Source organism: Myodes glareolus, chromosome 11 (assembly GCF_982192425.1).
Source record: "Myodes glareolus chromosome 11, mMyoGla1.1, whole genome shotgun sequence".
Classification (NCBI taxonomy): Eukaryota; Metazoa; Chordata; class Mammalia; order Rodentia; family Cricetidae; genus Myodes; species Myodes glareolus.
The window spans coordinates 49,291,543-49,306,723 of NC_142036.1; the positions used below are offsets into that span (position 1 = coordinate 49,291,543).

General features: G+C 43.9%; 1 protein-coding gene across 1 annotated transcript in view; it reads right to left on the reverse strand.

Annotated features, from left to right (window-relative positions):
- The window catches only part of Fntb (farnesyltransferase, CAAX box, subunit beta), a 77,125-nt gene that overhangs the window by 51,701 nt on the left and 10,243 nt on the right, over positions 1 to 15,181 (reverse strand). The window contains exon 2 of the mRNA XM_048415964.3: positions 1,906 to 1,970. Coding sequence (XP_048271921.2) covers positions 1,906 to 1,970 — 65 coding nt within the window. The remainder of the gene's footprint in view (positions 1 to 1,905; positions 1,971 to 15,181) is intronic.

The window sequence follows — 15,181 nt, forward strand, 5'->3', positions numbered from 1 at the left end:
TCTGGTGTATTCTAGCAAGTATTTTACCACACTGAATCATACCCCAGATTGATCCTTCTGCTCCAGAAGCTCATTCTGTGGTATTTAGTCAGCTAAATACCTGATATTCTGATTTATATACAGAGCTATCAGTCCAAATGTATAATATCTCCACAACAATTAACATGTAATTATCTTCCTTTAGGGCGCTTATTTTGGCCAGTGGTGGTGGCACCCACCTTTAACCCCAGCACTCGGGAGGCAGAGGCAGGCAGATCTCCGTGAGTTCAAGACCACCCTGGTCTACAGGCTGAGAGGACAGCCAGAGCTACACAGCGAAACCCTGTCTCAATGCCCCCCCCCAAAAAAAAGACACTCGTTTTTCAGAGGCAAACATGACAAAAATTATGAGACGACCATGGATAAGGGTAGCCTAGAGATTGGGGGCATGGCCAACCTATAACTGATCTACACTAATATCCAAGTCATAAGAATAAGCCTGCCCCTGACACTACAGGACCTACTTACTGGAGCACCCGGACCCCAGAGATCTAGGATAGAACTATTGGAAATATTATAATGTACTTTATATATGACATCCAAATGGAATGACGACTACTAATATGAATTTGAATATGACTATGTTTTCTGTATAAAAAAAAACATGACAAAAATTGAAACAAAGAAATACAAATGAAAAAAAAAACTAAAGAAAACAAAAAAGAAAAAAATAAGAGAAAAGGATACAAATTGGAAGCTATGGTCCCTGAAACAAACCCGGACACCTGGTATATTCTGTTTCTAGACAGTTCCAAGCCCAAGAAGAACATTGTTTTCCACCCACACCTGACAGAAGTTCTATGAGGGGGTGGGGTCTCTTACTGTCCCCCTCACCACTCCCCAAAAGACCCTTCCAGACTGCAGCCCTTCAACCCTCCTCATCTCATTAGAACGACAGAGTTCAAAGGATTTATCTGGATGGAGGGTGAAAAGGAGCGTCAGATATCACAGGTCCCTTGCGTGGGAACACGGAGCCTGAGGCAGGAGACGGTGACTCAGAGCTCAGTCAGGTGAGTCATCTGTGGGCACAGCGGCTAACAGCAAAGCCCTCCCAGACAATCACATCCTCCACCATCACCAAGTCCAACCACCTCTGGGGAGGCGAAGCTGGGGCCGGTCTGTGTGGAGGCAGCCAAAGTGGCAGAGTCTCTTAGCATTCACTCCCCTGAGTTGTTGACATAGATGTCATTTGCTGAGCTCCAGTTGTGGCAAAAGGAAAGTCTCAGCTTTGGGTACTGCACAGACGTAGCCAGGCAGGCTAGGGAAAGACTTCCAGATGACTGAGTTTGACCCCGTTCTCCCTCCTGGGTCAGAGTCTTGCACCAGGTGCTTCTCGCCTGGAGAGCACAGACAGCCTCTGGAGAGGTCAGCCCTGTTTCCTGATGAACCAGGCTCACAAGACTTTTATTGATTGCCCGTCCTGAACACTGAAGGGATCTTTCTAGGCTGAGGTGTGTGTGACGTACATGGGAGGCCCTTAGTCCAAACCCCAGCACTACAAGGCAAATGGGAGAACGAACTACCTCTGTGGCCTCCTTGACTGTCTGAAGAAGTCAGTAGACGTGCTAAGCAATGTGAAGCAGAACTTCAGGCCACACAGCGCCTCAACTACAGTGGCTCACCTGGTGTCTCCACAGTTAATTTGAAAAGTGTCACAAAGAACTATTCCAGGGGCTGGAGAGCGGGCTCCACGCACTGTTAAGAGCGCGTGTTTGGTTTCCAGCATCCACATCAGGTGGCTCACAACCACCTAGCTCTGGTTCCAGTCATGTAGAGATTTAGTCCAGCTGGCTGTTTAGTTAAGCGAAGGCAAGGAGGAAAGAGAAAAGGTTCTCTCAGGGCCCCAGGCCCCCACTCACAGCTTACCTTGGTACTAGGTGGTTAAACTTGTAAGAACTGAAGACCTCCTGGATCCTCTCTTCTACTTTGGCCTGATAAGGCAGCAGGACATGGAAGAGAGAAAAGAGAGATGAGATGCTATCGACTCCTTCTTCCTATTGCCATGACTCTCTAGTGCCTTAAGTTTCTTCAGTACAGGTCTGTGCTGCACAGCGATTCAGGGGCTCTATGGCAAGACAGGGTTACTTACAAACAGGACCTAGAACCGGAGAAGAAGTTTAGGGGCAGGGACCCGAAAACAACAATGTCAGGAATGTCCTTGGTTTTCTAGACAGGAACGCCAGATGGAGGCTCTGGTTTTACCCCCTAAATGTGCGCCATGCCTGGAGGCCTGTCTTAGTTAGGGTTTCTGTTGCTGAGATAAAACACCATGACCAAAAGCAACTGGGGGAGGAAAGTTTAGTTCATCACTAAGGTCACACGCCATCACTGAGGGAAGTCAGGGCAGGAACGTGGAGGCAGGAATAAAGCAGAGGTCATGGAGGAACACCGTTTACTGGCTTGCTCAGCCTTTCTTACACAACTCAGGACCGCCTGCCCAGGAATGGCGCCACTCCACATCAATCATTACTCAAGAAAATGCTTAATCCCAGCACTCAGGAGGCAGAAGCAGGTGGATCTGAGTTCGAGACCAGCCTGGTCTAAAGACAAGTTCCAGGACAGCCAGCCAGCTCTACACAGAGAAACCCTGTCTTGAGAAACCAAAAAAAAAAAAAAAAAAAAAAAAGGAGAGGAAAATAGAAATAAATAAGTAAATAAATGAATGAAAAAGAAAACGCCCTACAGACTTGCCTACAATTGGGGTTCCTCTTCCCAGACAACTCTAGTTTACATCAGTTGGCAAACAACTAGCCAGAACAGGGTATACATGAGGGTGGGAACAAAACCCCAGTCCAGACAATAATCCTTTCGGGTGAACATAATTGGCTCTCTAGACTTTCACGGTGGAAATGGGTTTTTCTTACTCCCCAATTTCAGCCCATTCCTAAATGATTTTAATGTCACCTATTCAGAGGCGAGAATGTCATAGAAGTCTTGATCAGGGCTCTTTGGAGGCCCTCTAAAGGACCTCCTGGTCAAAAGAATAGAATCCACCTCTAACATTCCAAACTACCCAAAACATAAGCATTAACCCAGCTGAAATAACTATCCCTTTAAGGAGATAATGCTCTTTCCCTTCCCCCAAATCCTCACTCTCAATTAGCTTCTTATGGAACTATGCCAGAGAGCTCTGTTTAGGTCATCCTGATTTTCCAAATTACTCCAAAATCATGCGTGCATGTCTGTCTGTCTGTCTGTCTGTCTGTCTGTCTGCGAGACAAGGTTTTTCTATGTAGCCCTGGCTGCCCTGGAACTAGCGCTTGTAGACCAGGCTGGCCTCGAACTCACGGAGATCCACCTGCCTCTGCCTCCTGCGTGCTGGTATTAAAGGTGAACACCACCACCACCACCTAGCCAATATATCTCTCTGTTTAACTTTTTCTTTCTTTTGGATACTTGCCAAAGTTTAGACCTGCTTTCCTAGACAATTTGGGCTTTCACGCTCTTCTGATGAAGACCGCCACCCTGCCTTCTGTCATGAGTCAGAACTCCACTGCTTTTGCCTAACTCAAAAAACATGGCTTTCTCTCTTTCTCCTCCATTTTCTCTGGACAGCTACTAAGATTTTATAGCTCTGCCTGCCCTGGAATATTTCTTCTAAACTCTAATAAAATTGTCCTCAGGCTTTTCCCTAAGGCTATCTTTTTGAAAAAATAATTTTTATTGATTCTTTGTGAATTTCATATCAGGCACCCCAATCCTACTCACCTCCCTCTTCCTCTATACCTGCCCTCCACTCTTGCAACTTCTCTCGCAACCGAAAACAAAATAAATACATAGATAAATATAAAAAACATTAAAAAACCAAACCAAAACAAAAAAAAACCATCTTGCTTTGGAAGCTTAGGTATGTCATGGTGTGTGTCTCCCAGTCTGCCCTTTTGCCCAAACAGCTTTAATTGCAAATGCACACCCTCGGGACGGCTCTCCCTCCACCAGGCCCATTGCCCAGGCGAGTTCCAGGGCCTGCTCTCAAGGAGCCCAGCAGATGGCAAGGGATGGGACTAGCTCTCCTCCTGCACCCACACTTCCAAGGCCAGCTCTTCATGCTGTCTGAGCAGGGGTTGGGGAAGACAAGGACACACCAGCTCTCCCATCCACTGAGACCATTCTTAAATGCTTTTACTAATATAGACTGAAAACTTCAAGAAGGGATTTCAGTTTCTAGTAACAGGAGAGAGGAGAGGGAGAATGACAGGGAGAGATTACCCTGTTTATAGAAACATGCTGACGGCATGCAAGCTTCTCCAGTAACTCAACCCATGATTTCCAAACAGTAACAGTGGCTGCCCCTGCCCACGCCGCCCTTTGACGTCCCCTCCTGAAATTCTAGCGAAGCCACATGTAAATGACTGAGCTGTTAACTGCTAATATTTCTTTTCATTTCCAGAATAGAGTAATTGGAGACCTCCAGGTAACAGCAAACGTGTACTGCCTCTCCTTATTGTTAAGTCTGTGTATCAACCACACGAAGCAAGCGCACTGCTGTGAAATTTAAGTTGCAGAAAGGTAGTGTGCTTGTCTAAAGAATTATAGGCACTAGCCCTAGGAGATCGAGGTGAATTGTAACGTCCTGGCCAGGAAAAAGGAACAGAGACTCATGCTGTGGGTGAGGAAGATGAGGGAGGCCCTACCGAGCTCTTAACCCTCTTGTTCACTGTCCCCTGAGCCTCTTCTTTCCCTCCAGAGTTCATTTGCCGTCCTGAGTACTCTAAGACTGTCTTTTTGGAGGGACAGAGGTTCCTCCTCTCCTCCTCAGGGTGCTTGAATGAACCCATTTCCTTCCTGTCAACTCTTGACTAAATATCAGCCTTTGAGTGGTGAGAAGCCACCTTGGATCTAGTAACAGAACTAACGCAGTTTGGGTGCTTACCTCCCAGGTCCAGTCACTCAGAGAACGAGGGAAGAGGGATACTGGTGGATACTTAGGGACTCGGAGGTCCATGGACTCCCAGGCAAGCAGGCAGATAGGGGGACTGTCCACGACTAAGTAATAAGATGGTGAGCTTCCAAGATGGCTTGCTTCTTCATCCTCTAGGCCTGAGACAAAAGCCTGGCCGTGTAAAACAAAGGCCTTGTGGGCTTTTTCTCCTGCCAGCAGGTCCCTGGCTAATGGCTGACTCAGCAAGTCCAAAGCCAGATCGAGACAAGTGCACAGTGGTTGTAGGCCAATCGGCCAGCCTGTCTTTCTCCACACTCGCCAGCCCTATGTATCGGAGGATGGCCTTTCTCAGACTTAAAAACTACTCCCAGCCCTCAAGAAGCCGTTTGCTGTGCAGAAGATCTGCCCCTCTGTGCAGATCTGTGTGTCTGCTGGATGTGTGTATTTCTTCAGCTCTAATAAAAGCCTTTCTTCAACTGCTGATTCTGTCTGCTCCTATTTGTTCTATCAGAGATTTCTCTACTGATACCCGTCAATGTTCAAGATCTTTCCTGCCTCTTAATTCTTTTAACAGGCAGAGAAAATGAACTGGACCATTACCCTCACATGGCAACAGTACCTTGTACCCGAGTAGGATACCCGGATCTGCCTCTATATGCATAGGGATTGTTTTGAGCCTATCACTTTTAAGTATTGCAGGTTCAGGACAAGCTCTGAAAATAAGAAGAGGATCGACATCCTTCTGTAAGGAAAATTCTTATCTATGCAGAAAATATCCATTTGTAAGAGTGCAACCCACAGTACCAGAAAGGAAAAAAAAAAAAGGACTAAATTGCAAAAAAAGCTCCAATGCATGGAAAAGGCACCTATGTAAAGCTACACAAACCTTCCTTTTGTTTACTCTTCCTGGTCACCTTTACACATGCGCGTGCATGCACACATACACACACACACACACACACACACAGCCCTTTGTTGTGAGTGTAAGGTATTATATAAGCTTACATTCTCAATCATTTCTTCCCAAGTATCTGTCTTCATGTATATATGTTAACAAATTTATTTCTTTTGTTATACAGAACTGGAGGGGGGTAGAAAAAATTTAAAGGCTAAAGGAAAAATTATTTTTCCTTCCCTACTCTTTTATTAAAAGGGAAAGAATATTTTGCCTGAATGGATGTCTACACAGTACTGCATGCCTTGTGCCCAAGAAAGCCAGAAGAGGCATCAGATTCCTTGGACCTTGAGTTATAGACAGTTATGAGCCATCATGTGGATACTAAGAATTGAACCCGGGTCCTCTGAAAAAGCAAGCAGTGCTCTTAACCACTGAGCCATCTCTCCACTCCCTTTGTTTTGTTGTTTCCTCCCCTTCTCTTGAAATATATATTTTCTCTTGTTTCTGTGCTGGGGATCAAGCCCAGGGCCTTGTGCATGGCAGGCAGTACTTATCACTTAGCTGTAATCCCAGTCCTGAAGGATTTATTCTCCCTGTTCTATGAAACTGTCAATCAAATACACAATTAGTTCCTACCAAAGACTGAATGTATTGTTAGGCTGAAGTTTAAATAAAATAAAAATATGAAAATCATCCAGGAATTTATAAGGACATCAACTGCTAAAAAGCCAAGGAAATGGAAAATCTGGTTCTCTGTCACACACATATCCTCACAGTCTCACAAAGAAAAATCTAAGAAAATCAGGTCACCAAAGAAACCACAGGAGCTCTCTCTGCATTTCTTCTTCCCTCGTTCTTTCTCACCCATCTATTGAGTTTTATATTTTAGATTTTGTTTTAGTGTGTATGTGTGTGTGTATGTGTGTATGTGCGGCTTGCACTGCGACATGTGTGTACGGTGCCTACGGAGGCCAAAAGAGGAAAGGAGGTGTTGGGTTCCTGGGAGCTGGAGTTACAGGCAGCAGTGAACTGACTGGCGTGGATGCTGGGAACTGAACTTGGGGCCTAAGAGCAGTATCAGCTCTTAACCACTGAGCCTTCTCTCCAGCTCTCATTGTTCTGTTTTTGCGACAGGGTCTCACGTAGCCCAGGCTAGTCTGGAACTCACTACAAAGCTGGGGATGACCTTTAACTCCTAATCCTGACTCCACCTGCCAAGTACTGGGATCACAAGTACACACTCTCACACCCAGCTTCCTCTGCATTCCTGTTCTATACTGAGTTCTCCTCAAGGCTGTAAGATATATAACGATCTTGTTCCTAGGAAATGTTTTCCCTCTTTTGCGATGCAGGGGATGGTGAATACTAGGCATGTGTTCTGTCATTCAGTTCCCACGTGCTCTCCCTGGGAAACCTAAAAGAGAAACATACAAAAACTTTGTTTCTGGAACATCCATTGAGTGAGAGCTTCTAGTTCCTTTGGCAAAAGTGTAAAACCTTGCATTATTGAGAAAAGTGATGTGGATCATCCAAAATTGCAGTCACCTGAAATCTGTCTTTGGTTTTAGGATATTCATATTTGAACTGAGTTTGAGGGATGCTGTGGTTAAGAATCTTTAGTGCTGCTAGTAACAGACTAAAGTCAGCATCAAATATGTCTCAGGAAAAACGGAACACTGTCCCAGATTCCTTACACTTCTTTCTCCATTCCAAACACTCGCATGGACTAATTCAGAGCACCCGAGTAAAGGGAGCACAGTGTTCCCGCCGGGCTGCCCTTGGCTGTCAGTCAATGAGCTCGTGTAGCACATGGCGGCAAGAACATCCAATCAAGATTTGCCTGTGGCACACTGTTATATACCTGAGATGACAGATCTTCAAAGAAAGAAAGCCAACTGTGAGAAACACTCACTACAAACACAGCCTATTCAATCCATATAATGGCATCCATCCATCCTCTCCCTAGGACAGACACTGCCACTTAGCCACTGGGGAGAAAACCATCCAATCAGGACTGGCTTCAGTGCTCACTTGGGCAACATAAGCAGTCAAATCCCAAACAGGGGAATGGAGGGTTTATTTCTACACTAAAACACCTGACAGAAACACGGAAATATGCCATAATGCTCGGGAAAATGAGAAAAGCATTCCCAACATACTGTCATTTATCTGTGGATTTCCGAACGTGGATCACACCTTCAGACTGACAGCGATCACTGAGGTTGCGAATGCTAATGAACACCCATGGCAGGTCAGCTATTATAAAAACGAACAGAAAATTCCTCATCTCTTCAGTGGTTACATATTTCTGCCAGGAAGAGTGGCACATGCCCATAATCTCAGCACTAGGGAGGCTAAGGAAAAAAGCAGGAGAATAGTAAGTTCAGTGCCAACCTGGTTACATAGCAAGACCCCATCTCAAAACAAAACAAAAAAGGCTTCGTTAATCAAAATGCATGACTTTAAATATATTTGAAAAATAAAAACGTACAAAAACCCACATATATATGTATATATGTGTGTGTATGTATGTATATGTATATGTATATGTAGACACATGCATACATATATATTGGCCAAGCATGAGTTTGCTGTGGTATACATATTTGAGTACAGGGTGCTGGAGAGAGAGCTCAGTGGAGAAGACTGCTTACTTCTTGCAGTTCAGTTACAGGGATCCACATGGTGGCTCACAACCATCTGTAACTCCAGTTCCAGGGGATCCGATGCCTCTCCTGACCTCTGCAGACTCCTGCACATATGTGGTGCCATACATACACTCAGGTACACAGACACGCACACATTAAATTAAATAAATACTTTAAAAAATATCTTAAAACATATAAAGTCAAAATACATCAATGATGTACATTAAATACATTCATTAGATTGTAGCTATAAGTTTCTTCTCTATAATACTCCTTTATGCACAATTAGTAAATATGAGATTTTCATTAAAGTTGTGTTACAATTAAAATATGTGAATATGTTTTGTCAAGGATGTTTATGTTTAACTTCCTTCTCATAACAGGATAATAGAAAGTGCCAAACCCAACAAGCAGTAACATTCAAGATGCGAATAGGTTTTCTTTTTTTTTTTTTTTCCTGAACAGGATCTCCGGTGTCCAGATTGGCCTCACTCCCTATGTTGTCTGTGGATGACCTTGAATTTCTGCTCCTTCTGTTTCCTCTCCAAGTGGTGGGACCACAGGCGTGCAAAGCCACCCTCAGTTTATGCAGGGACTGACCCCAAGGCTTTGTGCACGCCAGGGAAACCCTAGCCCCATGATTAACTTTTATATCACTCTAAATAACAGTAAAAGGACCAGATCACCCCAAGAAGGGAAGAACTAACGCCTAACCTTTAAAGGTGGTTACAGAATTGGAATATTTTGTTAGGTCTTCAGAGAAAGTTCTAAACCGTTCTTTTCCTTTTTGCTGAGAAAACTTAAAATATAAATTAAGAGAGAACAAAGGAAGATCAATGGTGGCTCTATATGGAGATATTTTCCCATCGTTTCTGGGTTTTGCTCCATTTGAAATCTATATAAACTATCATCTGAGATGGGTTATTCTTGCTATTGAGATGGTAAAATTGCTACTCAACACTCATTCACTGCTAGTAGTATATGTTGTCAATAAATAATGTTAAGTATTTTAATATCTAATTTAATATATATGTAATAAAAATTACTAAGATGAAAACAAGTATTATTCACCAAAAGGCAAATTAGATTTGGAGTCTTTATATTCTTTACTCTTTATATTTAGAGAGACAGAGAGAGAGAGAGAGAGAGAGAGAGAGAGAGAGAGAGAGAGAGAGAGAGAATGCATGTTTTATTTTGTTTAGTTATTTTACTAGTACAAGAGTTTTGCCAGCATGTATGTCTGTGCATCGCTTCCATGCAGAGCTCTCAGAGGTCAACAGAGGATGCTGAATCCCCTGGAACTGCAGTACAGACTGCTGTGAGCTGCCATGTGAATGCTGGAAATTGAACCCATGTCCTCTAGAAGGGTGTCCAGACCACTGAGCCATCTCTCCAGCTTCCTCAATGTTACATTTATAATATTTATATAACAGAAAATGTTCTTATATGAAATGAACTATATCCATCTGTTGTACATATATATCTGGTAGATACAACATGATAAAATCATCATTGAATTTTTGTTCATTTTTTTATGGTTTTCAGATACAAGTGTATACAGCATGTGTATATTTCTAACTATATTATAATCATCATTTTTTATTACCAGCAATTAGATATGGCCAAGCCCTTTGCATTCCAAGCTCTATCTAAAAGAATTAAACACTGACCACACAAGACCTGATGAGTTATCTAAGTGAAAACAGCTAGATTCCTTGTTAATTGCTATTTTCGCTGATTTTGCTTTGTAAGTCTCTGAGACATTTTATAGCTGTTGTCTGTTGATACTCTCCTACCTTTTTCTATTAGTAAGCATCCTTTTTCTATTAGAAATCACAGTGTGTTTAACAGACGTCAGGAGGCCACACTTACAACTGACCTTTCAAATAAGAGAGATAGGGGATGGGAGACAGTTCTGCAGTTACAAGCACCTGCTGCTTCCCTGGAGGACCCAAGCAGGGCTCAATCCCATCACCCTCATTTGGTGGCTCATGACTGCCTGTAACTCTAGCTCCAGGATGTCACATGTCCCTTTCTATTCTCTTTGGGCCCCTGCATACCCCCGCCCCACACACACAGAGGCACATCCTTTAATATCAGCCCTTGGGAGGCAGAGGTAGGTAGAGCTGAAGTTGGAGACCAGCTTGGTCTACAGAATGAGTTCCGGGACATCTGGGGCTATATAACCTGTCTTTTGTACATGTAATTATAATCAATCTTTTGTAAATGTAATCTTTATACATACGAAAAGCAAGGGGATGCTTCTATTGTACAATCTGTCAAGGAAAAATGAAAAGGGACTCAGCATTCATAAAATTTCAGAAGACATTAGGTAAACTTAGCCTAAGTGTCCTTCCTTCTAAACAGTTGCTTGTGTTTGACCAAAAAAAGGGGCCTTTGGCACTGTCTTCCTGCTTGCTTGCTATACTTCTTCCTCCCCAACCCCCCAACATAGAGCAGATTAAAGGGCAAAGCCTCATCACACCAAGGAAGGAGAATTAAGAGCAAACCACAAGACAGCATCGATGTCTTCAGAGAAAAACAGCTCTAAGGCAAGGGACACACTTAGTCAAAATGAAGTGCCTGGTGCCAGCCATTCTGAAAGTCACTAAGGCCAGAGGTTATAGAGAAGGGATTCTTAGGCTGTCAGTTCCTGACACTAACTAGATGTCTCTAACTCTGGTTGCTGCACTCTCTTTTCAGGCACATGCAAATGCAAATCTCAAGAATTTTCATACCAGGCCACTAGCAGATTATAACAGAGTATCCCAAATTCTCGAGATTGAAGAGCAAACAAGGAAGACAGGGGACTACAGTCAGAGGGACCCTGAAACAATGGACCCAAAAGAATGACAGCTTCTGTGGGAATCCCTTGCTCAGGGAGAACAGGCTGAAGCCTGGGGCCAGAGGAGAAGCAGACCCTGTCCCCAAGGAGAGGCTGCACGGTTCTGCCACCAGCTAAGTCGCACATAAAAGTCTCCTTTTATCTGTTCTATAAAGCTGTAACATGGCTACAGCAAAGGCAGACAGAATCTAAGAACTTTTCTCTCCCCAACTCTGGCCAAACTGTAAAGAAATCCATTTTCTTTTACTAATTTGTTTCCTTCTTTCTCTGCAATACAGGGAAACTGAGGCAGCACATTCACAGACCTAAGTGCCCACAATACCATCTTCCCACACCGTTTCTCCTCTGCCTGGATGAACCACCTTCCCTTTGTCCACCTCAGGTTCTCAGCACCCCACTGGGTTACTCCTCGCTCGATGTTCACTGGAGATGTTCACATGTGTATATGTTCACACATGCTAATAGACTTGTATTTGTGGCTGAGAACGGTGGCACTAAGGAGGCTGGGCATTCGACACTGGCTTCAGCTATAGAGCAAGTTCAAGACCAGCCTGGGCTACATAGTTAGACTCTATTTAAAAATGACAAAACCAAATAAATAAACTTCTGTTTCTTCTTGTTAATCTGTCGTCCAATAGTCTATTGGGTCCTAGTCAGAGCCTCAAACAAGAAAAATGAGTGTTCTCTTCTCCTTCCCTCCCCTGAGAGATCACACTGAAAAGCTGTGTCCATTTTCCTCCAGATTTGGCAAGAGCTTCGAGTCTGTGATGATGTTCCTTTGTGCAATTGTTTTAATAAACTTAACATATGCTGAATTCTCCAAGACCCTATACCAAATCCCCAAACCTAGACATGGCTTAGGGGACTTCCAACCCCACCATACCATGAGAAATGTACCTTGTGGAGCAGAATTAGGGAAGAAAACATGACAGTCAAATCCCTCTTGAATTTTTACTAAAGTCTAGTTGGGCATGGTGGCATGTGCCAGGGATTCCAACGCTCAAGAGAAAAAGGATTAGCAATGCAAGTTCAAGTCCAGCCTGGGCTGCACAGCAAGCGCCAAGCAAACCAGAGCTACTGGTGAAACTCCGTCTCAGTTTAGGGGCTGGAGAGGTGGTTCAGTGGTTAAGAGCACTTATTCTTGCACAGGACCCAGGTGCAGTCCCAGAACCTACATGGTGGCTCACAACTGTGGTGTGGGAGAATTGTCTGTATTCTGTCAATCATGTTTTAAATAAACGCTGATTGGCCAGGCAGGAAGTATAGGCGGGAAAACCAGACAGGAAGTAGAAATGATGCAATGAGAATAGGAGAATTCTGGGAAGGAGGAAGCTGATTCCTCCCAGTCCTGCACAGATCACCAAGGAAGCAGGATGTGACCTCCCAACTGAAAAAGGTACCAAGCCATATGGCTAAAATAGATCAGAATAATGGGTTAATATAAGCTACAAGAGTTAACAAGAAGCCTAAGCTAATGGGCTAATCAGTTTATAACTTATAGAGATCTCTGTGTGATTTTCTTTGGGGCTAAACAGCTATGGGAACCAGGCTGTTCCAACAAGCCAGCCCCTCATGTTACAAACTGTCTGGAACTCCCGTTCTAGAGACTCCAATGCCCTTTGCTGATCTCCAAAGGAAGCAGATAGGCACCTAGTGCACAGGCATACATGTGAACAAAACACCATACACATAAAAATAAAATAAAATAAACACATCTAATTTTAGATATAATTTAATTTCTTTGTGAGTTCAAGGCCAACTCAGTCTACAGAGAAAGTTCCAGGACAGCCAAGGCTATGTACAGAAACCCTGTCTTGAAAAAAACAAAACAAACAAAAAATTAACATAAATTAATATTCAATTTAGGAGTCGGAGGGATGACTCGGTGTGTAAAATCACTTGCTGTGCGGCCTTGAAGACCTGAGCTTCAATCCCAGCACCTACATACCACGCTGGACATGGTCCACACACACCTGTAACCCCAGGCTCTGGGAGACAGTGATAGGAAGATCACTAGAACTTGCTAGCTGCTGGGAATCCAGGTTCATGGAGAGTTCTCAATAGGAATGAGAGAGCAATGGGACACTCTGGCCTCTACCTGAGTGTGCAGAGGCACATCCACCCACGGGCACCTGCATACATGACATCTACCCATACACAACTCTCTCCCATTTCCCCCATCCTCCCTCCCTCCCTCTCTCTCTGTCTCTCTCTCTCTCACACACACACACACAAACATACACACACACACACACACACACACACACACCCCTTAAGCATGGGTGAACTCGGTTTGGGGTGATAAAGATATTTACCTAGCATGCATGAGGCTTTGGGCTCAACTCCCAGCACATCACAAAAGTAAATAAACAAACAAACAAAAAAGAAATATTGAGGGGCTGAAGGTGATTGTGTAGCTGCTGTTGTTACTGTTTTGTTGTCTAAAATCATGAGGACGTATGAAAGTTCTTTGTCTCTGAAACCTGAACTCTGAAAACACCACCAAAAGCCTTCAATTGAGGGGTTTTCACAGCAAAAAGGAGAAAAGGCAGGAGCATGCACACCTCCACGGACCACTCGCTTCTTCTTTAATTCCCCTGCTTCCTTTCCATCCCACCTTCCACTTGATCTCTCCTTTCTACACAGACATCCCCACAGGCCTACCAGCCTATAGGCAGTTCAACAGCCCCATAGCAACCGATCCTTTCCTTCTGCATAAACAGCAAAGGGCCCCAGGCTGGGCTCCCTAGAGCCTGGGCTATACCACCCAAAGTCCTGTAAATGAACACAGCTGCTTCTCAGGAAGAGGGTGGAGCCCAGAACACCTGTTCTGCTTCAGAATTCTGCTAAGTGACAAGGTTACAAGGCCAGGATCACGCATGAAAGATTAATTCCCAAGAGACCAGCTCTTTAATATTTAAAAATAGCCCCAAGTAAGTGAGCTTTTATTGGATGCTAATTAAACACACAGCCAAAGGCTGTTAAAAAAAAGCCAGCATGAAGGTTCAGTGGGTAAAGGTGCTTGCAGCCAAGCCTGGCCACCTGAGTTCAACCCCTGACACCTGCATTGATGGCAGGAACCGGGCCCCGCAATTTGTCCTCTACCCTTGCACAAATACACTGAGGCTCGTGGGCACAGCTTCTTGCTCACATGTACGTACAAATAAGTAAATACATATAATTTATTTTTCTTTTAAATCTTGGGACAATAGAAAAAAAATTAAGCATGAACAGGATGTCAACATTATACAATTATTTTTCTTTTTTATAAATGATGTTGCTGCCTTTACATATAAGGAAGCCATGTTCTTAGGAGACAACGTCTTCATCTTACTTCAGGACACAAATCATACACAGACACACACACACGTAGCTATGTAAAATCTATCTATGCATACATACATGTAAGCACACACATCAAACGAAACCCTGTATCTTGGCTAGACCATCCACACCTCTGCTACCTGACAACTCTGCAGAGAGAGGGTGACCTAACTAGCAAACTGGCAGGGCTGTGAACAGTTCCCACTCAGACAGGCAGAATGAATGAAAATACCTTCATCATTATGCTGTGGACACAATGCGTTCTGCAGCAGCCCCTTCTCCTTGGGGAAGCTTCATCCTTGCCAGAAGCTACCTTCCCTCCCAAAGCCTTTGTCAAGGATGATGTCCCCTTCCCTCCCTTCCGCCTGGCCTCCTCAGCTCTAAAGAGAAGGTACACCTGAATGACTAAGATATTAGATAATCTTCAGATTTAAGAACCCGGAAGACCTGAGGATCTTCAGACATCATCCAAATATGCAAGCTCTTTCCTTAGTCTTCGGTTCTGAGTACCAATTAACAAAAAACGTAAATTATGGTGATATTTA